This window comes from Chiloscyllium punctatum, chromosome 5 (genome assembly GCF_047496795.1).
Source record: "Chiloscyllium punctatum isolate Juve2018m chromosome 5, sChiPun1.3, whole genome shotgun sequence".
NCBI classification, from domain to species: domain Eukaryota; kingdom Metazoa; phylum Chordata; class Chondrichthyes; order Orectolobiformes; family Hemiscylliidae; genus Chiloscyllium; species Chiloscyllium punctatum.
The window spans coordinates 3,242,207-3,269,346 of record NC_092743.1 but is presented as its reverse complement, the minus strand read 5'-3'; the positions used below and the strand labels follow the sequence as shown (position 1 = coordinate 3,269,346).

General features: G+C 44.3%; 2 protein-coding genes across 4 annotated transcripts in view; one reads left to right on the top strand and one right to left on the bottom strand.

Annotated features, from left to right (window-relative positions):
* Positions 1-11,663, bottom strand: part of abcb8 (ATP-binding cassette, sub-family B (MDR/TAP), member 8) — a 59,537-nt gene extending 47,874 nt beyond the window's left edge. The window contains exons 1-2 of the mRNA XM_072569638.1: positions 11,430-11,663; positions 3,110-3,452 (exon numbers count right to left, since the gene is read on the bottom strand). Coding sequence (XP_072425739.1) covers positions 3,110-3,452; positions 11,430-11,533 — 447 coding nt within the window. The 5' untranslated portion in view covers positions 11,534-11,663. The remainder of the gene's footprint in view (positions 1-3,109; positions 3,453-11,429) is intronic.
* The window catches only part of atg9b (autophagy related 9B), a 67,341-nt gene continuing 51,633 nt past the window's right edge, over positions 11,433-27,140 (top strand). Inside the window, exons 1-3 of one of the 3 annotated variants that reach the window (XM_072569635.1) lie at positions 11,433-11,524; positions 22,240-22,390; positions 25,946-25,991. In XM_072569635.1, the coding sequence (XP_072425736.1) occupies positions 22,279-22,390; positions 25,946-25,991 (158 nt within the window). In that variant the 5' untranslated portion in view covers positions 11,433-11,524; positions 22,240-22,278. Of the gene's footprint in view, positions 11,525-11,830; positions 13,519-22,239; positions 22,391-25,945; positions 25,992-27,140 lie in introns of those variants that run through there. The other 2 variants (XM_072569637.1, XM_072569634.1) reach the window with 2 other exon arrangements.

Genomic DNA, 27,140 nt, shown 5'->3' with positions numbered 1-27,140 from the left:
TACATTAATAGCAGTAAAAAGGCATCTGGATGGGTACACGAATAGGAAGAGTTAGAGGTGTATGGGTCAAACGCTACCAAATAGGACTAGGTTGGATTGAGATGTGTGGTCAGTGTGGATGAGTTGGATCAAAATGTCCCTTTTTGTGCTGTATGACTTTGACTGCTGGCAGAAGGCAGTGCTGGATTCTGAATTTTAAACCAATAACTTCACTGATATTTTGAAATTGGCAACTGGTTCCTAAGCAACAGGTGAAAGGAAAATTCTTTTCAAATTTAATGTAGTGCCTTAAAGTTTGAAGAAGAATTTTCAAGCAATCTCCTACCTGTAAGCAATTAAACGTCATCGAGCAAGCAGACGTGCTTTTTACAAATTTAATTACAGGATGTGAACTCGGTTGTCTATTCATTATCGAAATGTGTGACCTCGTTAAACAGTTGTGATCCACACAGTACAATGTGCAGAGGGAATTTCAGAACTTTCATTCATCAACCATGAAGGATCAGGGATATAGTTCCAAGTCAAGGTGGGCTGTGATTAGAGAGCAACTTGTAAAGGTGGTATTGCAAAGCCTTTGATCCCTCATTCTCACATGGTAGAAGTTAGGGTTAAGAATACATAGGGGATTGACATGAGCTAAATTACTCTTGTAGGTAGCTGGCATGACCAGCAGGCCAACAGCCCACCTCTTGTGCTGGAACAATTTTATTCTATTCTACATGAAGGGGAAAAATACTTGTTGAATTTCTGCAGCTCATATTTGTAGATATTACACACTGACACTGCTGAGCATTGGTGGTGAAGGGATGGACGTGGTACCAATCAAGCAGGCTACTTTGTTCTGGAGGATGTAAAGCTCGAGTGTGGTTGCAGTTGTATACATCCAGGTAAGTGGGGAGTATTCCATCACACTCTTTACTTGTGCCTTGTTGATCATGGATAGACATTTGCAAGACAGAATTTGCTGCTAGGTGCAAAATCCCCAGCCTCTGACCTGCTCATCACCACAATGTATACCTTTCACTTCAGTTCCAATTATTTGTGATTCCCAGGATGTTGATGATCGAGGATTCAGAAAGTTAATGTTGTTGAATATCATGAGGAAGTGGTTATATTCTCTCCTTTTGGAGATGGTTATTGCCTTGCATGTGTGCTGCAAATGTAACATATCAATAATTGGACCAAGCCTGAATACTGTCCAGACCTCTTGCATATGGGCACAGCATCCTTCATTATCTGAAGAGTTGTTATTTGGACTGAATGCTGAATAATCAGTGAACAATGTCCACTTCAAAGACAAAACAGCCCTGATCTTAGTATGTAGCTGAGTAAGCCAGAAGGGAAAACTGGCAATCACACCCAGCTCTCATTCCTTATGATCTCAGCTAACTGCACGTTGGAGGGAAAGTCATTAATGAAACAGCTACAGATACCCAGAGTCTAGGAGACTATTGTGATAGCGTACCACTTAAAGTCATTTCAATGTTATACATTATAAAACTGTATCTTTTGGAGTTTAGCAGAGAGTGAGAAGTGATCTTATTGAATCATACAAATCAGGGGATTTGACAGGATGCTGAGAGGCTGTTTCCCTTTAGGGATAGATGAGAATTAGAGGAAGTTTAAAAATAAGACAGAAATGAAGAAAAAATATTTTCTCAGAGTCACTGGTTTGTGGAATTCTCTTCCCTAGACAAATGGAGGCTGAATCATTGAGTATTTTTAATGCTGAATGGCATAGATTTTGAAATGAAAAAAAAGAGACAGAGGGTACCTGGGATAGGTGTGAAAGTGGAGTTGAGACTACAAATAGATCAGCCACAATCTTATCAAATGGAGGAGGAGACTCAAGGGACAAACCGTTAGATACTCCAGCTCCTATTTCATGTATGTATACATGTATCTTACACAAGTATAAATATATTGTGTATGTATGTACATATATGCATGACCCAGATTAGGTGGGAACATCAGTTTGCCTTCCTTGACTCAAATGAGTTTACACAATAATCCAATGGTTTTCATGATGACTTGTCCGAATGTTTAGATCCACAGATTTATTCAGTTTAATTTCATAACATGCCCTGGTGAATTTGAGTTCACAAGCTCTGGGCTGTTCTTGTCCAGAAGCAGAATCAGAGTAGAACCTATTAAATGAACAAGTCAATGCAAACTATTAAGATTCAAAGCAAATTTTTGTTTTAAATGTTAAATAGTTTGAACTAACTTGCTGAATTAAAACCAGGCTAGAGACAAAAAGAGGAAGCACAGAAGTTTGGGGAACTTTTCTTTAAATGCATTCATGAGATGTGGGGGTCACTGGCTAGGCCAGCATTTATTGCCCCATCCATAATTGCCCAGGAGGGAGGTTGACAGTCAACCAAATTGGTGTGGGTCTGGAGTTACAGGTAGGTAATGGTGACAGTTTCCTTCCCTGAAGGACGTTAGGGAACCAGATGAGTTTGTACAACAATCGACAAGTTTCATGGTCATCATTAGATTCTTAATTCCAAATGTTTATTCGATTCAATTTCCAACATCTGCCATCTCTGGAGTTATACTCTTGTGATAATACCACTAGGACATCACCTCACTTATTGTGGAATGTGTCTGGTTAAGACAATGGGTTGAATGGCCTCCTCATGTGTTGCAATGTCTTGATGATGTCCTTCCTAGTCTCACTATTTCTTTAGATTGCTTTCTGATGCATCCATTCCCAACTCCTTCTTTTCCCAGAATTTATAAGCCAGGATGGTTACAGAACATTAAATCAGTCTACCATTAACCCACATCTGCAAGATAAGAATAGGAAACCACCATCTGCAAGATCCCCATCAAGCCACGCACCATCCTGACTTGGAAACATATCATGGTTTCTTCAGTACTGCAGGGTTAAAATCCTCATATTCACTCCCTGACAGCACTAAGGGTGTCCTGGCACTGCATTGACTATAGTTGCTCAAGAAGGCAGCGCATTATAACCTTCTCCAGGACAATACGTATGGGCAATAAGTGCTAGCTTTGTCCACATCTTCAGATGTACTTGGCACAAGAACTGCAACTCAAAATGCTTCAGACAACATTTGGTCAGCTGATCTCAGTTACTTACGAGTATTGCCCAAATCAGAGTAGCAAATTCAGGGCGAAGAAACTTCCAAAACTCCTTCCAGTTAAATTCAGGCACAGGTTGCGGGGATTGATTAACTTTACACCTCTGTTCCTCTTCACAATGCGCAACGTTGTTACGGAATTGCAGTCCTAGAGTTATTAGCCCAGGAGAAGTCACCAACAGGAAGGTGTGAGGAGTCCTCACTCGGCCACGTAGCCAGCCATACACACACTGTCTGATGCTTTTTCCTGACTTGTACAACAACTGGGAGATGGAAGTACATTCTGAAACCTCTGTAGCCAGAGGATATCTCCAACATGGCTGACCCCAGTTCAGACAGATCCTGCAGAAAGAAAATTAACAAGTTAATTTAGAAGAAAAAAAATTATGCAGGTTCAGAAAAATTGCCAACTTTGTGAATGAGCCCAGTCCCACTGCTTTACTGTACCCCTCCCACAGCCCAAGTTCATTACACTCCCCAGACCATCCCTCTATTGCTTTTCTCTCAGCCCCACATCCTCAATGTTCCCCTCCCACAGTCTTACAACCTCACTGTTTCTCTCCCACAACCCAACCTTATCATGCCACAGACATTCCCCCTGCCCCTCCCACAGCCCCATCTCCACACTGTGACATCCACTGCTCCCCCTTCTCACTGTGCCTCTCAAAACCATCCTCACTTTATTCTCCCACATTTCTCACTTCAACTTCCTATTGATGCCCTAAAGCCCTCAAGGAACCACAAAACTCTTCCTTTATGCCGTATAAATTCTAACCAGTGAAGAGTTGTCCCCAATTCCCAGTAAGCCCAGTTTCGCTAGAGTTCCTTGATGCCACCATTTGGCCCTGGTTTGAATGGCTGTCACTCTCACCTCACCTCTGGAATTCAGCTCACTTACCCATATATAACCAAGGTTATAATCAGGTCTGGATTCACATGGCCCTACAGAACCCAGGTGAGCAGTGAGCAAGCTACCATTGAGAAAACGCTGCTTGACAATACTGTTAACAACTTCTTCCATCAGGCATACAGTCCTACCCACAGCCTTACTTTTGTTTGAAGTTGTGCACTGGTGGGACTTGGGCCTGTCTGGCTGGGCCAGCATTTATTGCCGATCCCTAGTTGTCCTTGATAAGTGGTGGTGAGCTGCATTCTTGAACCATTGTAGTCAATGTGGGTGGACCCACAATACCCTTAGGGTGGAAATTCTAAGATTATGACCCAGTGACCGTGAAGGAACGGGCAATGTATTTCCAGGTCAGGAAGGTGAGTGGCTTGGAGGGGATGCAGATGATGGTGTTCCCACATATCTGCAGCCTTTGTCCTTCCAGAAGTGATCATGGATTTGGAAAGTGTTGTGCAAGGAGCTTTGATGGGTTTCTGCAGTGCACCTTGTAGTTAGTACACACTGTTAATGAGCATCAGTGGTGGAGGGTGGATGCGACACAAATCAAGTGGGCTACTTTGTCCTGGATGGTGTCGAGCTTCTTGAGTGTTGTTTGAGCTGCACCCATCCAGGCAGTGGGCAGTATTCCATCACACTCCTGACTTGTGCCTGGTTGATGGGTGACAGCTTTAAGGAATCAGGAGGCGAATTACTTGCTGCAGTATTCCTAGCATCTGACCCATTCCTTTGGCTAGTGTTTATACGGTTGGTCCAGTGAAATTTCTTGTGAAAGTTAACCATCAGGATAGTGGGGAAACTCAGTATTGGGAACACCACGGAATGTCAACGTGTGGCGGTTACATTATCCAGGCTGTTAAGAGACATTGTTCAGATCTGATCACATTACAGCCTTTGTTCAAACATTGTCAAAAGAACTGAATTCCAGAATTAGACATGGACTGATGAGGAGTTGTGGACGCTGCCGAACATTGTGCAATCAGCGAATATCCTTACTTCTGACCTTATGATAGAGGGATGGTCGTTGATGCAGCAGCTGATGATGGTTGTGACTAGGACATTACCCTGAGGAACTCCTGCAGAGCTGAGATGGCTGACCTAAAACAACCACAACCATCTTTCTATGTGCTAGATATGATTCTAATCAGAGAATTTGCTACAATTCCCACTGATTCCAGTTTTGCTCAGGCTCTTTGATGCCACACTCTGTCAAATGTGGCCTTGATGTGAAGGACTATCTCTCTCTGGAATTCAGTTATTTGTCCATAATGAGATGACGACCTGGGAGAACCCAAACTGGGTTTCAGTGAGCAAGTTATTGTTGAGCAGGTGCTACTGGATAACACTGTGGATGATAACTTCCATCACTTTACTGACGAGAGTAGAATCATAGAACCCCAACAGTGCAGGAGGAGGCCATACATTTCAACCTTCCAAAGCACATCCCACCCAGACACAGCATCCTACCCTATCCTTATGGCCAATCCACATAGTCTGCACATCTTTCAACTCAAGGAGAAAACTGAGCATCCAGAGAAACCCAACGCAAACACATGGAAACTCCACATTGAGTTACCCAAGGCTGAAATTGGGTCATGACATTGCAGACTGTGATGGAGTATGATTCTGCTACTGCTGATGGCTGACAGCATCAAATGGATGATAAATGGGGTGGACTTCAAACAGATCAAGCAAGTCATTGAGGATGTTCATGTCACAGCCTGTCAGCTGTCAAGCCTTTTAAACTGTCACTTTCCAGGATGGCAGTGGAGTCAGGCTACTGATCTGGAGCCCGTCCACCCTGAATGCTTTTCTTTTTGTTTTAGTTTCTTATCCCTCGACTCACTTTCTGAATGGAACTCAGTTGTGGAGGCAGTGATGGCAACAGCAGAAGCTGGGGGTGGTGGGGGTGTCAGAGCAGGGACGTTGGCAGTCAGTCATGAGGCAGTTGGTGTGACCAGGCAAAACTCTGGCGAAATGGTGGTTTCTTCAAGGTGCAGAGTACAGGAGTGGCTGGAGACCCAAATAGGTACATGGCAGGACTCTAACAGTCTGTAGCAAGGTGGCTGGTGAGCCCAGATGGTAGCTGGCAGAGAGACAGCAGCACAGAGATTGAGACAACGAACTCAGCATAGAGAAGAGATCAATCTCTTGTAGAGAGTGCAAGCCCACGTGGGGAAGCCCAGGATGGAGCAACTGCAGACTCTAGGCTAAAGAACGACTAATTTTGAAACTTTTAACTTTATTTATTTGCTACTTTATACTGAGAAGAACTGTTATGTTGAACTTTTAACTTATTTCTTTGTTTTTACACTTTGTACCTAGGTACTTTGTACTTCAGATGGTACTGCGAGTGATGATATTGCAGATTTTTCACTATACTCCAGAATCCTTAGACTTGAGTATATATGACAATAAAACCTAACTCTAAATTACCATCAAGCCAAGGATCAACCCTGGTTCAATGGAGAGTGCAAGAGCGCATGCCAGAGGTAGCACCAGGCATACCTAAACAAAACCAAAAAAGGTGAAGCTACCAAACAGCATTACTTGTATGTCAAACAGGATAAGCAACAAGAGAAGGACAGACCTCAGCAATCTCACAACTAACAATCAGATCTAAGCCCTGCAGTCCTATCACATCCAGTCATAAACGATGGTGGACAATTAAATAACTCACTGGTGTAGGAGTCTCCACAAATATTACCCTCCTCAAATGATGGAAGAGCCCAATACATCACTGCAAAAAAAAAAAGGCAGAAGCATTCACAGCAATCTTCAGCCAGGAGTGCAGAGTGGATGATCCATCTCTGCCTCCTATAGTGGTCCTCAGCATCCCAGATACCAATCGCCAGCCAATTCAATTCACTTCACATGATATCACAAAATGGTGGGAGTCACTGAATGTTGCAAAGGCAACAGGCCTTAACAATATTCATGCTCTAGAACTTGCCACTCCCCTAGCCAAGTCCTTCCAATACAGTTACAACACTGGCATCTTTCTGACAATGTGGAAAATTTCCCAGGTATATCCTATGTAAAAAGCAGGACAAATCTAACCCAGCCAATTACTGCCCCATCAGTCTACTCATGATCATCAGTAAAGTGATGGAAGGCGTCATCAACTGTTCTATCAAGCAGCACCTGCTCAGCAATAAACTGTTCAGTGATGCCCAGTTTGGGTTCCACCAGGGCTACTCAGCTCCTGACCTCATTTGATTCAACCATGGACAAAAGAGCTGAATTCCAGAGGTTAGGTGAGAGTGACAGCTCTTGACATCAAGGTTGCACTTGACTGAGTGTGGTTTCAAGGAGCCCTGTCAAAACTGGAATCAATGGATATCAAGGGGTAAACTCTCCATTGGCTGGAGTTATACATGCAATATAGGAAGATAGTCATAGTTGTTGGGAAGTCAGTCATCTCAGCTTCAGGACATCCTGTAGAAGTACCTCAGGGTAGAATCCTAGGGCCAACTGTCTTCAGCTGCTTCATCAATGATCATTCCTCCATCATAAGGTCAGATATAGGGACGTTCACTGATAATTGTACAAAGTTCAGTACCATTCATGACTCCTCAGATACTGAAGCAGTCCATGTTCAAATGCAAGAAGATCTGGATAATATCCAGGTTTGGGTTGACAAGTAGCAAGTACATTTGCACCACACAAATGCCAGGCAATGATGATCACCAATGGGACATGATCGAAACACCACCCCTCGACATTCAATGGTTAACCATCACTGAATCCCCCACTATCTACATCTTTGAGGTTACCATTTTTCCAGAAACTGACCTGGACTCAACACAAAAACACAGTAACTACAAGACAAGTCAGAGGCTTGGAATACTGCAGCAAGTAACTAAACTCTCAGCTCCACAATGCCTGTCCATGATCTACAAGGCACGAATCAGGAGTGCAATGGAATGCTCCTCACTTGCCTGGATGGGTGCAAGTCCAACACTCAAGAAGATTGACACCATCCAGGATAGAGCTGAAAATGTGTTGCTGGAAAAGCGCAGGTCAGGCAGCATCCAAGGAGCAGGAGAATCGACGTTTCGGGCATGAGCCCTTTTTCAGGAATGAGGAAAATGTGCCAGCAGGCTAAGATACAAGGTAGGGAGGAAGAACTTGGGGGAGGGGCATTGGAAATCCGATAGGTGGAAGGAGATTAAGGTGACGGTGATAGGCCGGAGTGGGGGTAGGGGCAGAGAGGTCAGGAAGAAGATTGTAGGTTAGGAAGGTGGTGCTGAGTTCGAGGGTTGGGACTGAGACAAGGTGGGGGGAGGGGAAATGAGGAAACTGGAGAAATCGGAGTTCATCCCTTGTGGTTGGAGGGTTCCTAGGCGGAAGATGAGGCGCTCTTCCTCCAGCCGTCGTGTTGCCACGGTCTGGCGATGGAGGAGGCCAAGGACCTCATGTCCTTGGTGGAGTGGGAGGGGGAGTTGAAGTGTTGAACCATGGGGTGGTTGTTCCGGGTGTCCCAGAGGTGTTCTCTGAAACATTCCGCAAATAGGCGGTCTGTCTCCCCAATATAGAGGAGGCCACATCGGGTGCAGCGGATGCAGTAAATGGTGTGTGGAGGTGCAGTGAATTTGTGGCAGATATGGAAGGATCCCTTGGGGCCTTGCAGGGAAGTAAGGGGGGAGATGTGGGCACAAGTTTTGCATTTCTTGCGGTTGCAGGGGAAGGTGCCGGGAGTGGAGGTTGGGTTGGTGGGGGGTGTGGATCTGACGAGGGAGTCACGGAGGGAGTGGTCTTTTCGGAACGCTGATAGGGGAGGGGAGGGAAATATATCCCTGGTGGTGGGGTCCGTTTGGAGGTGGCGGAAATGACGACGGATGATACAATGTTGGTGGGGTGGTAGATGAAGACCAGTGGGGTTCTGTCCTGGTGGCGATTGGAGGGACGTGGCTCAAGGGCGGAGGAGCGGGAAGTGGAGGAGATGCGGTGGAGGGCATGGTTGACCATGTCTGGGGGGAAATTGTGGTCTTTGAAGAAAGAGGCCATCTGGGTTGTTTGGTATTGGAACTGGTCCTCCTGGGAGCAGACTAGATTTTAGATTACTTCCAGTGTGGAAACAGGCCCTTCGGCCCAACAAGTCCACACCGCCCCGCCGAAGCGTAACCCACCCATACCCCTACATCTGCATCTACCCCTTACCTAACACTACTGGCAATTTAGCATGGCCAATTCACCTGACCTGCACATCTTTGGACTGTGGGAGGAAACCGGAGCACCCGGAGGAAACCCACGCAGACACGGGGAGAACGTGCAAACTCCACACAGTCGCCTAAGGCGGGAAATGAACCCGGGTCTCCGGCGCTGCGAGGCAGCAGTGCTAACCACTGTGCCACCGTGCCGCCCACAGATGCGGCGGAGACGAAGGAATTGGGAATATGGGATGGCGTTTTTACAGGGGCAGGGTGGGAGGAGGTGTAGTCAAGGTAGCTGTGGGAGTCGGTCGGTTTATAGTAAATGTCCGTGTTGATTCAGTCACCCGAGATAGAAATGGAGAGGTCTAGGAAGAGGAGGAAGGAGTCTGAGATGGTCCAGGTAAATTTGAGGTCAGGGTGGAAGGTGTTAGTAAAGTGGATGAACTGTTCAACCTCCTCATGGAAGCATGAGGCAGCGCCGATACAGTCATCGATGTAGCGGAGGAAAAGGTGAGGGGTGGTGCCAGTGTAGCTGCGGAAGATGGACTGTTCCACATATCCTACGAAGAGGCAGGCATAGCTGGGGCCCATGCGGGTGCCCATGGTTACTCCTTTGGTTTGGACGAAGTGGGAGGATTGGAAAGAGTTGTTCAGAGTGAGGACCAGTTCAGTCAGTTGAAGGAGGGTGTTAGTGGAAGGGTACTGGTTGGTACGGCAGGAAAGGAAGAAGCGGAGGGCTTTGAGTCCTTCGTGATGGGGGATGGAGGTGTACAGGGACTGGATGTCCATGGTGAAGATAAGGCATGGGGGTCTAGAGAAGCGAAAATCATGGAGGAGGTGGAGGGTGTGGGTGGTGTCCCGAACGTAGGTGGGGAGCTCTTGGACTAAGGGGGACAGGACCGTGTCGAGGTATGCAGAGATGAGTTCGGTGGAGCAGGAGCAGGCTGAGACAATGGGTCAGCCGGGACAATCAGGTTTATGGATTTTGGGCAGGAGGTAGAAACGGGCGGTGCGGGGTTGTGGGACTATGAGATTGGAGGCGGTGGATGGGAGGTCCCCTGAGGTGATGAGGTTATGGATGGTCTGGGAGATGATGGTTTGGTGGTGGCAGGTGGGGTCATGGTCAAGGGGGCAGTAGCAGGTGGTGTCCGCGAGCTGATGTTTAGCCTCAGCGGTGTAAAGATCAGCGCACCAACTACCACCGCACCTCCCTTGTCTGCCGGTTTGATAGTGAGGTTGGGGTTGGAATGGAGGAAGTGGTGGGCTGCACGTTCCGAGGGTGAGAGGTTCGAGTGGGTAAGGGGGGGTGGAGAGGTTGAGGCGGTTAATGTCACGGCGGCAGTTGGCTTTGAAGAGATCAAGGGCACGTAAGAGGCCAGCACAGGGTGTCCAGTTGGATGGGGTGTGTTAGAGGCAGGAGAAGGGGTCGTCAGAGGGTGGGCGAGAATCCTGGTTGGAGAAGTAGGTGTGGAGGCGAAGGCGGCAGAAGAATTGTTCGATGTCTCGCCGCGTGTTGAACTCGTTAATCCGAGAGCGTCGGGGGATGAAGGAGAGACCTCTGCCGAGGACTGATCTTTCATCCTCAGAGAGGAGGAGGAGGAGGTCTGGAGGGATGGTGAAAACACGGCAGTGCTGGGAGCTAGGACCTGGTGTGGGGCTGGAGCTGGGAGTGGGGGCGGGGGCGGGATTAGGCGTGGTGACGGAGACGCATGCGGCGTGGTCGTTGTGCAGGTGAGTGATGTCACTGGGGGCGGAAGTGCAACCCCGAAAGACTCAAAGCCCTCCGCTTCACAGCATACAGAGGAGGCCTTGGCGCATCTCACCTATACCCATTAAAAAAAAGATAATCTAAATCTACACTAATCCCACCTTGCTGCACTTGGCCCCATATCCATTCACATTATGACATTTCAAGTGCTCATTTAAGTACTTTATAAAAGTTATGAGGTTACTACCTCAACTATCCTCCCAAGCAGTGCATCCCAGGTTCCCACCACGCAAAAAGAAGTTTTCTCAAATCCCTTCTGAGGTGATCTGGAGCTGCCACTGGCCTCAGACTCTGGATCTACCATTCCCAGTGTCACTCTGTTGGGAGTGAAGTTCGTTTTACCCGGTCAGAAATGGTTGCCGGGGATTGTAGTTCTCCTCATCACACCTTCCTATTGAAGTGGTCGCAGCTGGTGGAAAGGCAGAACTACAGCTCCCAACATGCTCTGCAAAAACCGACCCCTCTCTCCACCAGCACATCCCCCCCCCTACCTGCCGGCGCTGGTCCTCCCGCCCGTTCGCGGCTGAGTCTTCACAGAGCAGATAGAGAACAGCCTTCGACTCTTCACGCTGCTCCTCAGACACAGGTGAAGCATTGCAGATGATATGAACACAAAAGAACCACGATCGAATCCCTTTAGGAGTGGAGGGAGGGTTGGAAATCGCTCAACACCGTTTCCCCAGCAACGCGCACAGCGCCATCTTTAATTCAACCCACAATCCTGAGCGCGATTTCCTCGTTTACCACGGATTATTTTCATTCTGGGTGCGGTTTTTTTTTTAAAACGTTCTCGTCGCCGAATCTGATATGAGTAAAGGAGGAAGACCAGATGGTAGTGGTTTGTTTTAATTTATTTCTGTCGGCGGTGATGTAACCGTGGAGGTCAGAGGTTGTATGTGTGACGTCAGTGGCGAGAGCTGTCATTTGTGTTGGTTGTTGTGGAGGGAGAGAAGAAGAAAAGGAGAGAGGGATAGATGGAGAAACTAAAAGTTTGGGGTGAAAACAGTAGATAGATACAAGGTTGGGGAGAGGAAATACAAGGGTGCTAGAGAGAGGAAGAAGACGAGAGAAGGAGAAAGACGAGCATACAGAAAGGTCGAAAGAAAAGGAGTAAGATATAAGGAGAGACAGTGAAATACAGATAAAGGGCGAGAGAGAGAGAAAAGGAAAAAAATAACAAGAGGTGAGAGAGCAAATTGCAAAACACTTGCAAGCGATACAGGGAAAGAGTACAAAGGGGAGAGAGAGAGAGAGAGAGAGAGAGAGAGAAATGCCATACAGGAAGCGAGATTGATGTGCTGAGAGAGACGGCACAACAAGCGGAGGAAGAAATACAAAGACAGAGGGATACAGGCGCAGAGTGTGGGGAGAAAAAGATCATTAAAGACAAGGGGAAGGATAAAACGAAAATGAGACTTGTGTAGCTACCTTTTTAAAAAAAAATCAAGAAAACAGGCAAAAAAGGTTGGAGTGAGGAAAAGTAGCCCAAAGGAACAAAAGAGAGGTGATATATATACATCGAGCACGGAAGACTGAGAGAAAAAAAAGAGGGGTATAATCCGAGAGAAAATAAATTGCCAGGAGGATAGAGAAGCTCAAGAAAAAGACAAGGAACAATCAACAGAAACCAGAAAAGGTAACAGACAGGAAAGTCAACAATCAAATGAAACAAAGAGGAACAAACTAGGTAATGGAAAGGGAGCAAAGAGACAAACAGAATCTGAAGAACAGCAGGGAGAGGAAAGAAGAAGAAACAGTAACAGAGAGCCAACAGAATCAGTGAGCAAGAAGGCACAGACTAGCAATCAACAGAGTGCTGACACTACATGAAAAGAAAGAGAGGCTTTCAATCCTGGGGGAAAATAGAGAGGGTTTAAGTCACAACAAGAATACACTGCAAAACAACCTATGGGAACTACAGAGGAGAGTGAGAGAGCAAAGTGTAAGGAATGTGATGTAAACACCAGGCAGATATAAACGGACTGCACAAGGAATATAAATAGGAGCACAAATACTGCAAGAAGAGAGACACTGTCACACAGTGTACAAACGGCAAGAGGAGTTCAGAAACAAGGGAGACAGCAGCAAGAAAACTGACTGCAAAATTCATCAGAAGCGGGCCAGTTGGATACCGCAGAAAGCCAGAGCAAGGATTTCTTGACATTACCTGTGGCTATAAAGTTAAACTGGAGCAAGAGAGGCAAATTAGGAAAATATCAGAGTGGAGAAGAGGCAAGGAATTGGGACTCTGAGGGAAAACAATTTACTCTGACGGGTATGCCTTCACATCTCTGAGTGGCATAGAAGTGATGAGAGTGGAGAGAAAGCAGGGGATCTCTACTATTTGCCATTAGGCCATGAGAAGAGAGAGTGCAGTAAGGATGAAAAGGATGACAAATCATATTGCTGTTAGGCAATGACTGCTGGCTGCACAGTCTGCTCTGCTTATTGGATGCTTTAACAAGGAGAAGGTTGAGTTGTTTAGTGTGTCAGAGCTTTGATCTGCGAGTAACGGGAACGCAGTGGAGGAAGAAGGGGGGCTGCATGAGATGTCACAGTCTACCCAAAGAATGACTCAAGGTAAGAACCAGACCCATGTGTGTTTTTGTATGTTGTTGTGGAACGGGTGGGAGATCCAAAGGTCCCGTGTTACTAATATAGAGAAACAGCTGCTGCCGAATCTGTCATGAGGCTGTAATGCAATCCAGCATTTCTACAAGGGCATTCTGAAAACAGAGAGCTGACCTTGGCTGCGTTACTTGCCCACCTCATGGGATGTTTACTATCTGGAGACCCACACCCCACCCTCACTACATGGAGATTCATATCACTCAGAGGATTGAGCTCAGCAACGTGAGCCAACCTGGATCTGTGCTGAGTCAGCTGGACTCGGCCTGTGTGTGAGTTTCATTAAGCTTGGTGTCACCTGGGCTAAGGAGGGAGGACGGAAGGATATTATAGCAGGCGCCTGCTTCATGCTACTGGAAGCAACAAATTTGCGTGCACTAATAATGTTGGTTGCTACCAATCATAAAGTTATAAAGGCTCACCTATTGAAATTGGTCCCTCAGGCCCAAAATGAGGGACAGCAAGTGTAGCTGACCCCGAGTCATAGTTGTTCATTCCCATTGTACTGTTATGATGCAGCTGTCTTTATATTTGTATCTACATTCAGTTGTTTCACAGTGAGCTTTACTGTTAATTTTGAATGGTGCAATGTTAAGGTGGCACAAGAAGGTGGATTGGATTCTGGTTTAACCATCCTGGCTGCCAGTTCTTTGTTTAGTGGGGATAGTAGATCTTGGGTAATGCTCCATGTGAATTTGCGAACTAAATTGTTGTCAGTATTAGCAATGGATTGAGACATTATTGCTTCAAAGTGTTCCCACTTTGCACAGACTCTACTGTCACTTCCAGATAGAGCAAGAGGCTTGTGAAGTTGCTGTCATCGTGATGTATGAGGTTGAGGTAAATTAGATCACTGCCTGGGAGTTACCTCCCTGATGCATCTCTTTGCAGCTGAGATAGGGCCATAAGACAAAGGAATGGAATTTGGCCCTTCCACCCATTGGGACTGCTTCACCATTCAATGAGCTCATGGCTGATTTGATAATCTTCAAGCCTACTTTCCTGTCTTTTCACATAAAACTTTGATTCCCTTCCTGAGCCTTAAAAAAAATATATTTGATGACCTGACCTTGACAGCACTTTCTGGTAAAGAATTCCATAGATTCACTACCCTCTGACAAAATAAATTACTCCTCACCTTTGTCTTAAGTGTGCAACCTCATATTCTGAGATTATTCCCTCTGGTCCTCAGTTGTCCCACATGGGGACGCAACATCTAACCTGTCAATTCCCTAAGAATCTTGTATGTTTCAATAAGGTCTCCTGTCATTCTTTTAAGTTCCAATGAGTACAGGGCCAATCTCTGTTTGAGATATTCCTTCTATATCAGCCTCGTGGACCTTTTCTGGATGGCCTCCAATGTCGGTGTTCTTTCTTGAGGTAAAGACCCCAAACTGTTCACAGTATTCTAGCTGTGATCTGACTCGTTCCTTGTAGTTTTAGCAACACCTTCCTGCTTTTATACTCCATTCCCTTTGAAATGAAGCCTAACATTCCATTTGCTTTCCTTATTACGCACTGAACTTGGATGCCAATTTCATGTATGATGACTCCTATATCCTTCAGTAGATTTCTGCAGTCTTTCTCCATTTAAATATTATTCAACTCCTCGATTCTCTGACCAAAGTGCATGACCTAGCATTTTCTCACGTTGTATTCCATCTGCCAAGTTTTCCTATTTGCTTAACTTGTCTGTATCCCTCCGCTGACACTTTGTGTCATCATCATCACTTGCCTTCCCCACCTACGTTTGTGTCATCTACAAATGTGGCTGCAGTACATTCACTTTCCTTATCCAAATCGTTAACATACATAGTGTAAATATTTGTGGCCCCATCATTGATCCCTATGGCACTCCACTAGTTGCAGTTTGCCATCCTGAAAATTTCATCCCTTCTTATCCCAATTCTGTCTTTATTCTTTATAACTGTACGAATAGACCATAGACTTTTGGTTTTTTTAATGAGTTTCTATCTTATTAATCTGCATTATTTCATGTTTCCAAGATTGCACGATTGTAGTTTAATAAACATTCCATAAAGCAAACTCTAGAATGCTGGTCATTCACTGTAAATGAATATACGAGCAAGGAAGTAAGAGTAGGCTACTCAGCCCTTTAGGCCTATGCTGTCATTCAATATATCATGGCTTATTTGATTTTAACTTCAACTGAAAATTCCTGCATTTCCCAATATTCTTTCATCTCCTTGGTTATCAAGAATCTACTTACCCCTGTTTTAAAAATATTTAAAGATTCTCTATCCACTACTTTTTGAGGAAAGGAATTTGCAAAGACTCTGAACCCTCTTCAAGAAAAAATGTCCTCATCTCTGTTTTAAATGCGTGCCACTTAGTTTTAAACTATGATCCCCAGTTTTTAGATTCCATGAGGAAACATCCTTTCAATGTCCACCAGTCAAGTCCCCTCCAGATCTTTTAAGTTTCCGTTAAGTCACTTCTGACTTAGCCTGTGTAACCTTTTTTTTCCATAAGATATTCTGCCCATTCCAGATATGAGTCGAGTAAACCTTCTCTGAACTGCTTCCAATGCATTATTGGAATGGTGGCTTAGTGGTTAGCACTGCTGCCTCACAGCACCAGGGCCCCAGGTTTGATTCCAGCCTCGGTGACTGTCTGTGTGGAGTTTACACATTCTCCCCATGTCTGTGTGGGTTTCTTGCAGGTGCTCCGGTCTCCTCCCACAGTCCAAGGATGTACAGGTCAGGTAAATTGGCCATGCTAAATTGCCCATATTGTTAGGTGCGTTAGTCAGAGGGAAATGGGTCTGGGTGGGTTACTCTTTGGCGGGTCGGTGTGGACTTGTTGGGCCAAAGGGTCTGTTTCCACACTGTAGGGAATCTAATCTAATCTAATGTGACCAATACTGCACACGTTATTCCAGATGCAGTCTCACCAATGCCCTGTATAACTGAAGCTTAACCTACTTTTACATTCAATTCTCCTAGCAGTAAAACATAACATTCTATGAGCTTTCCTGGTTATTTGTTGTACCTGCATATTAACCTTCTGTGAGTCATGCACTAGGACACCCAGATCTCTCTGCATCAGAGTCCTGCAATCTCTCACCATTTAGATAATATGCTTTTTTTAAATTCTTTCTGCCAAAATGACTTTCCCACATTATACTCCATTTGCCAGATCTTTGCCCAATCACTTAATCTATCCATATCCTATTGTAGTCTTCTTATGTTCTCCTCATTTTCTTATCAATCTTTGTGTCACCAGCAAATTTACTACCTTTACTTCAGGCCCTTTGTCCAAATTATTTTTATGAATTATAAAGAATTGAGGCTGCAGCACCAACCCCTGTGGCATCCTGCCAGCCTGAAAAGACCCATTTGTTCCTAATCTCTGCTTTTTGTTAGCCAGCCAAACTTCTATCCATGCTAGCGTGTTACCCCCAGTACCATCGCTTTTATTCACTTGTATCCTCTCCACAAACACTAAACCAAAATATCTTTTCAGTTAGTATGATGTTTTTTACTCCGACATTACTAATTCCCTTGTTATCAGGTAAAAGTCAGAGTATTGAGGGTAGGTGGGCACAGAGTAGCAAATCTTGTTCATAAGAATCCTGTGAGCTACCTGAATGAGTTGGACTTGTAATTTCATACAAAGGTGCGTAGGTACCTTGGAGCAACCAAACCAAGCCGTGAATGAGCTCTTTCTGTCTGATCGTCACTGTCTTTATTAGGTTTTATAAACTCCTCAGAGGTGGACCCTTTCCTGCTTTAAGCACTAATTCAACACACAACCTCCTCCAAATAATCAAAATGCCAACGTTTCAGTTTTCCAAATCATGTTTGTGCTTCCTCTCTCTCTGAGCAGTGTCCCAATCCCACCATGCTCCCATATCTCTTTACCCTCTTCTCTCTCACCCACTTATCTTTCCAGTTTTTCAATTTAGCCGTGGTCCCTGCATCAGACAAATGCTTGGGCAGTGAATTCCAAAGCCTCTGAAACCTGTAGGTAAGATTTTGATCTGCTCTCGCTCTTAAATCTCTGACATTTAATCATCCCTGTGTCACCCTACAGTACTGAAATAGTTTGTTTCTATCTGCTCTGACCCATTCTTCATGATTTTTAGCATCTCCACTGAATCTGCCCTTCATCTCCTGTTTTCAGCTCCAATTTTTCATGGCTTTCTTTGCAAATGTATTCCCTCATGCCGGATAGTACCTTGGTAAATTTCTGCCTTCGTACCTTGAATACATCAATATGCTTCCCACAGTGTGGAACCCAAAACTACAATACATCCTCCAAAAGCAGCACATCCCCTCTGGCAGTGCGGCATTCCCTCAGAGCTGACCTTCCGGCAATGCGGTGCTCCCTCAGCGCTGCACTCAAATAATTGGCCTAAATAATGAACTCAAGTCTATGTAGTCGGATTTGATCCTATGACTTCCTGACTTCAACACAGCACACTACTCACTGAGTCCTGGCTGCTTCAGCAACAACCTTTGTGTACCACTTTCAATGTCATAAATATTACAAAGCTCCTTGATACGGTCTGTAAAACAATCTTTATATTCAAGGTCCAGAAAATGATACTGATGCAGATGAGCAAAATTTGTGAATGTGGTGTGATCGTTTATGAAGTGTTTTAAGTTGAGGTGGAGGGAAGACAGATGTGAAAGGCATAGATTGGTCACCTTTGTGCTGGCAAGCTATAATTAGTGGAGTGTGGCATGGTTGGTTGAGTGAATGCAAGAATCTCTACTATTCACAATCTGTGAGTTGGATGAATGGATGAAATTTAAGTTTGCTGTTGACACAAAGAAACTTGGAAAGTGGTTTGAAGTGAACATAAACCTGTGCTTCCTAAAGAGTGGGGTGTCAGGTCATGATTTAAAATGTTAAAGCAATGAATTTCTCGGCCAAAATCACCAACCTCCTCCTTTCGCTCTTGACGGTTCCTTCACTCCTCACCAAGTGTTTGGGAAAATTTTCAGTTCTCCAAATGGGAAGGACTGACAAAGTATCTCCCAAGGTTATGTGAGTGGGTAGAAATTTTACAGTTGAGGTATAATGTGAGAAAATGTGAAGCTGTTCACTTTGGCACAAAGATTAAAGAAGAGATTATTATTTAAAATAAAGAGACTGCTACTCTGCAGAGGTATTTGCATGGCCTTTAATATTAACCAGTAAACATTAGTGCAGATGTAGCAATGAATTACAAAGGTTTATTGCAACAGGAGTTAAGTACAAATTTAGTTAAGTGTGGAGAAAGTGAGGACTACAGATACTGGAGATCTGAGTCGAAGATTAGATTAGATTCCCTACAGTATGGAAACAGGCCCTTCGGCCCAACAAGTCCACACCGACCTTCTGAAGAGTAACCCACCTAGACTCATTCCCCTACCCTATATTTATCCCTAACTAATGCACCCAGCACTACAGGCAATTTAGCATGGCCAATTCACCTGATCTGCATATCTTTGAATTGTGGGAAGAAACCAGAGCACCCGGAAGAAACCCACGCAGATGTGGGGAGAATGTGCAAACTCAGCACAGACTGTCGTCCGAGGTGGTAGTCTACCCCGGGTCCCTGGTGCTGTGCGGCAGCAGTGCTAACCACTGAGCCACCTTGCTGTGGTGCTAGAACAGCACAGCCAGTCAGGCAGCATCTGAGGAGCAGGAGAATTGTCGTTTTGGGCATAAGCCCTTCATCAGCAATGAGGCTTGTGGGCCTAGAGGGCTGAGAGATAAATGGGAGGAGGGTGGCGCTGGGGCTGGGGGTAAGGTAGCTGAAAATGTGATAGGTACGTGAAGGTGGGGTGAAAGTGTTAGGTTGGAGAGGAGGGTGGAGCGGATAGGTGGGAAGGAAGTTGGACAGGTAGGACCCCTCCAGTCGCAACAAGGACTCCCTGGTCCTCACCTTCCACCCCACCAACCTCTGGAGACACCACATCATCCTCTGCCATTTCCGCCACCTACAAACAGACCCCACCACCAGAGATATATTTCCCACCCCATTCCTATCTGCGTTTCAGAGTACCATTCTCTCCGCGAATCCCTTATCAGGTCCACAACCCCCACCAACCCACTCTCTCCTCCTGGCACCTTCCCTGCCATCGCAAGAAGTGCAAAACCTGCGCCCGCACCTCCCCACTCACCTCCAACCAAGACCCCAAAGGATCCTTTCTCATATGTCATCTACTGCATCTGTTGCACCTGATGTGGTCTCCTGTATTGGGGAGACATGATGCCAACTTGCATATCTTTTCAGAGAACATCTCTGAGACACCCGCACTAACCAACCCCAATGCCCTGTGGCTGAATACTTTAACTCCCCCTCCCACATGCAGGTCCTGGGCCTCCTCCGTCACCAAATCCTAACCACCCGATGCCTGGAGGAAGAACGCTTCATCTTCTGCCTTGGGGCCCTCCAACCACATGGGATCAATGTGAATTTCACCAGGTTCCCCATTTCCCCTCCCAGCTCATTTGAGTCCCAATCTTTCAACTCAGCACTGTCCTTTTGAACAGTTGTACCTCTCCATCTTCCTTCCCACCTATCCTCTCCGATCTATCACTTTCACCCCCACCTTCAACTACCTAAACTACCTATCGCATTCTCAGCTACCTACCCCCCCCCTGTTTCATTTATCTCTCAGCCCCTGGACCTACAAGTCTCATTCCTTGTGAAGTGCTATACCCAAAACGCTGACTCTCCTGCACCTCGGATGCTGCCACACCACCTGTGCTTTTCCAGCACCACATTCTTTGACTTTAGTTAAATGTGGCTCTAGTTTGGGATAGCAGGCTGAAATTGAGATCTGCTCTTCCAAATGTTGTCACCTATGTTGCCTGACTATTTGTTACAAATTAGTAAGTTTGTAACTACAGGTAAATAGTTATGAACTATTAACCCACTTGAGGTATAGAGAGAGGTTGAATAGGCTGGGGCTGTTTTCCCTGGAGCATCGGAGGCTGAGGGCTGACCTTATAGAGGTTTATAAAATCATGAGGGGCATGGATAAGATAAATAGACAAAGTCTTTTTCCTGAGGTCGGGGAGTCCAGAACTAGAGGACATAAGTTTAGGGTATGAGGGGAAAGGTATAAAAGAGACTTAAGGGGCAACCTTTTTACGCAGAGGGTAGTACGTGTTTGGAATGAGCAGCCAGAGGACGTGGTGGAGGCTGGTACAATTGTAACATTTAAAAGGCATTTGGATGGGTATATGAATAAGAAGGGTTTGGAGGGATATGAGCCAGGTGCTGGCAAGTGGGACTAGATTGGGTTGGGATATTTGGTTGACATGGAAGAGTTGGACCAAAGGGTCTGTTTCCATGCTATACATCTCTACGACTCTATGACTCAATAACCTATAATTCATGAATTTGTTTTAGAAACATTGCCCTGCTGAATCCTCTCTGTTTGGTATCTCTTCTGAAATCTCCAGCAAGTTAGTTAGATACGATTTTTCCTCAAGAAATCAATGTTGGTTTTCATTAATTAAATGTATTTGTCTGATGTGATTATTCATTTTAGCCTGTCCTATTATTTCTACAAGTTTCCTCACCACTGATTTGTATTTGCAGGGTTTATGCTTGCACTCCTTTTGAACAAAGATGTGACATTTATAATTCTCCAGTCCTGATTCTAAGGAGCACTCAAAATTATGACCAGTACCTTCTCCAATTTTCATCCTTGCTTCCTTCTGTATCCTTGGATTTAGGGAGATAAGATTTATCCAGTTCTCTGGTACCTTGTCAATTTTAAATAGAAACAGCCTACCCAATGCTTGCTCCTTATCAATTTAAAACCCTTCTAATGTCAAATTATTTCTTCATTCATCATGACCTGGCAGTGTCATCTTCCCTAAAGACTGATAGAAATTTAATTGAAATAAAATGTTAATTTAGTACCTAATAAGCTATGCCCCCACCTCTGTGTAAGTTTCCATTTTGGCCCCTAGCCAGCTCAGATCCTCCTCTCATCACCCTTTTACTACTTGTATGCTCATAGAAAACATTTGGATTGCTTTTTAGCTAAATGCTAATTTTTTATTTACTTTTTTAATGCCCCTCTGATCCTTCCATATTCAGCTGAGTCTCAGATATATTATCCACCTGATATCTGTCAGGCGCACACTTTTTCTTCTTCTTAATCTCATCTCTGTCATCATCCAGGGAGTGGTGGATTTGTTACCCCTATCTTTCCTCTTTATGGGAATATCTTGATTATACTTTTAACTATTTCTCACACCCAGTTCCACCCATCTTCAGTGATTCTCTAAAGGACCAGTTTTAGGATCCACCCAGCCACCTCCTCTCTTCCCTACACAATCACAGGCATGTCATGACACTGGCATCAGAGTTGTTTAAAACCTAGATTTTTCTGCTCCTGTTATCCATTTTCACATGCTGCATTGGCAAAGCAGTAATGAAGAGAAGAAATCCTTCTCTCCAGTTCATACTACCTCATGGACATCTTACCCCATGAATCCAAAATAGGTAGGTGGGGTTTACTGGACTAGTTCCGCACCAGAGCGCACAGATGTTGTCTGCTGTCCTTCAACTTGAGAATGGCAGCATCTTATAGCAGTTTCTGCCATGATTTTCATGAAATTTAACAGGCTAATCTAATGTAGCAGCAACTAATTAGGGATGTAAAGCATGTTCTAATCTGGTCCTGTTGTTTTAAGTTACCCACACAGGTCAGTTTCGAGGAATATGATTAAAAAATGGCAAGGTTTGAAAATTATCAGGAGTACCAGCGGCTGGGAGCAGATGATTATGAGGAGGATTCCCCACCAGGTGAAGACTTGCTGGTACATGTTCCAGAAGGTTTGAAAGGTACGGAACACAATTCGGAGTTTGATTTCTACCTGACCACCTCTGTCTGTTCATGAGTGTCATTAATTTAGTTGCTATGGCTGGTATTGTCTCTTGTAAGCAGTATTCAGCAACATAACTATTTCCTGATTTGACTTAAAGTTTCGGGCAGGTTTATTTCTGAAATTTTAATGTCTGATTACCCATGAGTGTGCCTCTGGCTGATCTTTGCTTATTATTGTTTCAGGGTGTTGTCTGTATATGTTCGAGCAGGGTGGTGCCTTTCAAGCCTGTTCTGCCTTTCAATCAGATCATAACTAATCTGCAACCAAACTTCATACTGCTTTGGTCCATACCTTTGAATAACAAAACACCATCAATCTCAAATATAACATTTACAACTGTCTAACCTGAATTTTTCTTTGAGAAAATATTTCCAAACTTTGTGTGTCAGTATTTCTTAGGAAGAAATTTCTATCAATGCTATCTGCTGCTTCAATATTTTGTAAATATATTGTACTTACTAAAATCCATGGAATACAATCCTATGTTATATAATCTGACCTCTTATCTTAATATTCGCACCCTACAAGTGCCAGGCAATGACCATCTGCAACAAGATGGAGTCTAGCCATCTCCCTATGATGTTCAGTAACATTACCATCACTGAACCATCACTGAACCTCCCACATAATGGGTGGGATACCATTGAAATTGAATTGGGCTAGCCATATAAATGCTGTGCGTACAAGAGGAGGTCAGAGGCTAGGAATTCTGCAGCAAGTAACTTACCACCTAACTCCCTAAAGCCTGGCCAACATCGACAAGGCACAAGTCAGGAGTATGATAGAATACTCTCTACTTGCCTGAGTGGTTACAGCACCGACAACATTCAAGAAGCTTGACACCATCTAGGCCATTGCAGCCTGTTTGATTAGCACCCCATTCACCACCCTCAACATTCATCCCTCCCACCACTGATGAACAGTGGCAGTGTACCAACTACAAGATGCACTCCAGTAACTCATCAAGCCTCTTTCAATACCTTCTGAGCTTGAGATTTCAGCCACCAAGAACGACAAGGGCAGCAGATAAATGAGAGCACCACCACTTGCAAGTTGCCCTTTAAGGCACTCACCATTCTGACTTAAAAATATATCACTGTTGCTTCATTAACACTGGGTCAAAGTCCTGGAATTCCCTTCCTGTAACCACTGGGATTTCCCTACATTACAATGACTGTGGTGTTTCATAAGGTAGCTTGCAAATACATTATCCAGGACAATTAAAGGTAATTCATAAATGTTTGCCCAGCCAACAAGACCCACATCCTATGAAAAAATAAACTAAAAGTCATTGCAAGCAATTCCAGACCAATATACCCTTATAAACATGGTGTGCAGAACCACATGTTACCTAGGGTAATGTTAATAGGGCTTGTATAGCTGACATATAATTTTTTACCCCTGCTTTTCTAGCCCACCATTCAATTTGCCTTTTTGATTATTTTTTGTATGTCCATGCCATTTGAATGATCTGTGTATGAGGTCAATCCCTCAATCTCTTTGGACCTGTACTGTTTCTCAGTATTTCACCACTTAGAATGTCCTCTTCTTTCTATTTGTTTTGGGTCCAAAGTGGACAATCTCCAATATCTTCCATTAAAATCCATTTTCTATGGTTAGGCCTGTTCACTTAATTTATCAAAACACTGTATTTTATGCTTCCAACTGCACTACTTATAATGCTACTGACCTTTGTGCTACGGAATTTGGGCTCTTGACTTCTAACCCTTCCTCTAATTTACTAACAAATATGATCAGTCATTGAGGCCATCACACAGACCCATATGGATCGCCACTGCTGATATCAAGCTAAAAGGTCGATAATTATTCATTTGAGAGTACCAAGCTTAAGTATTGCTGAGAAAATACATGTTTTGTTGATGCTTTTCATCTTGCACTCACCAGATGTTTGCAAGTTTGTCAACATAAACCACCCTCTGTGTAAAAAAAAAAATTTGCCTCTCGTCTTTTATAAATCTCTCTCCTCTCACCTTAAAAATATGCAACCTAATCTTGAAATCCTCCATCCGAGGGAAAAGACAACTACCATTAACTCTATCTATACCCTCATTATTTTATGAACTTCTATAAGATTCCCTCTCAACACTCCAGTGAAAAAAGTCCCAGCCTTTCCCTATAACTCAAACCTTCCACACCTGGCAACATTCTGGTAAGTCTTTTCTGAACTTTCTCCAGCTTAATAGTATATTTCCTAAAACTGGGCGACCAGAACTGGATACAGTGTTCTAGAAGAGGCTCACCAATGACCTATACAACCTCAACATGACTTCCCAACTCCTAAAGTCAAAGGACTGAATAATGAAGGCAAGTGCCAAATACCTTTTTAACCACCCTGTCTGTTGTGACGCAAACTTCAAAGAATTATATACATGAACCCCTAGGTTCCTCTGTGCTGCAACGCTACCCAGGGCCCTACCATTAATTGTATAAGTCCTACCCTTGTTCATTGTATCAAAATGCAATACCTTGCATTTATCCAGATTGAACTCCACTTTTCAGCCCATTGACCCAATTGATCAAGATCCTTTTGTACTCTTAGAAACCTTTCTTCACTGTCTACTATCCCACCAAATTTGGTGTTGTCCACAAACATACGAACAGTGCCATCTATATATTCTACATTCTCCCATTCCGTCCCTCACAGAGGTTATCAGTGTGATTACATTTAGTGTGGCTACTTTCCATTCAGCTGGAACCTTTCGACAATCTATAAAATTTTCAGAGGTAATTGCCAATGGATCCATGGTATAGCTGGCTCCTTCAGCATGCTGGGATGTAGGAGATTTCTCTGACACTGATGGTTACTCATTCTCTTTATGCTGGCATGCCTCTAAACTGTGTGACCCTAAACATGCATTCACATAGTTCTCTTCCTTGTGGTTGTATTACAAGGACTCCAGCTGCAGTCTGAGTTCTGAATCTGATTCCCAAGCTTTTTTATCTGCGATGTTTGTGTGTAGAAGACATGGTACGTCTATGACTTCCCACTCACTGCAGGATCTGTGTTCCACGTGATAAAACTGCTCTGTCATTACTTCACTTGAGATACTATTTATTTTGAGTGGAATAATGGTTCATTATTTGTTTCCTGAAGTTGTCTGGCATGCTAACCTCTTTCCCTACTGACCCCAAGTAATGACTCAGAATGCCTGCTCCCTTTTTCATTTAATTGACATGCCAAATCAGGTAAGGTTGCCAGATTTCTTTCCCTAATAGATATTAGTGAACCAGATGGCTTTTGACAGCAGTTCACAGTAGCTACCTGGTTGCCATCTTACCACCTGCCAAAGTGGGATTTGAATCCATATTCCAGTTCTGGATCACTGGTTCGGTGACATTGCTTGTACACCACTGTGGCTTGTAAAGAAAACAAAAGCATGGATCAGCAGAAACTGAGGTGGAGCAGGGGCAGACTCAGGTGTTTTGGAGATTATGTACAGTGTCAGTTAAATGCCAACTGAGCTAATTGTGTTTTTTTTGTCTTAAACAGATTCGTGGCATCATATTAAGAACCTAGATAATTTCTTCACAAGAATATCCTTTTGACCATGATGCATTAGTTTATACTTAGCATTACAATTGTGAAATGAATGCTATCCTGTAAAGAATACAGTGACCCCTCTGAGGAGGATCTGAGAACAGTGAGGGACTTGGGTAGTGAGGGATGGAGGAGCGTTGGTTGTATTATGTGAATGGTCAAACATGGCAATTTCATACGAACCTCCTTTTTTGTCCCTTCAGTCTTTCATGGTTGTTCATATCACTGGCAAGGCCAGCATTTGTTTTCCATCTCTAATTAACAGGAGTTCCTCACGGTGCTGTTCTCGGCCTAACCATCTTCAGCTGCTTCATCAATGACCTTCCCTCCATCATAAGGTCGGAAGTGGAGATAATTGCACAATGTTCAGCACTATTTACAACTCGGATACTGAAGCAGTCCGTGTTCAGATGCAATAAGACCGGGACAGAACCTAGGATTGGGCTGACAAATGGCAAATAACATTTAGATCATACAAGTGCCAGGCAATGATCGTTTCTACCAAGAGAGAATCTAACCATCACCCCTTGACTTTCAATGGCATTAAAATCTCTGAATCCTCGCTATCAACATCCTGGAAGTTATCACTGAGCAGAAACTGAATTGAACTCTCTATACAAATGCTGTGCAAGAACAGGTCAGAGGCTAGGAATACTGCAGCAAGTGACTCACTTCCTGACTACCCCCAAAGCCTGTCCATAATCTCCAAGGCCAAAGCAGGAATATGATGGAGTATTCTCCACTGGAATTCTCTCAACTTTGGAGAAGTTTGACACCATCCTAAAGAAAGCAGACCACTTGATTGGCACCACATCCACAAACATCCACTCCCTCCACACTGATGCTCAGTAGCAGCAATGTGTACTATCTACAAGATACACTGCAGAAGTTCATCAAAGATCCTCAGTCAGCATCTTCCAAACTCTCAACCACTTTCATCTGGAGGGACAAAGGCAGCAGATAAATGAGAACACCACCACCTGAAAGTTCCTCTCCAACCCTCTCACCATCCTGACTTCTCATTACATCGCAGTTCCTTCAGGGTTGTTGGGTCAGAATCCTGGAACTCTCTTCTTCATGGCATTGTGGGTTTCCAGACAACGCAGAGACTGTAGCAGTTCAAGAAGGAGGCTCTCCACAACCTTTG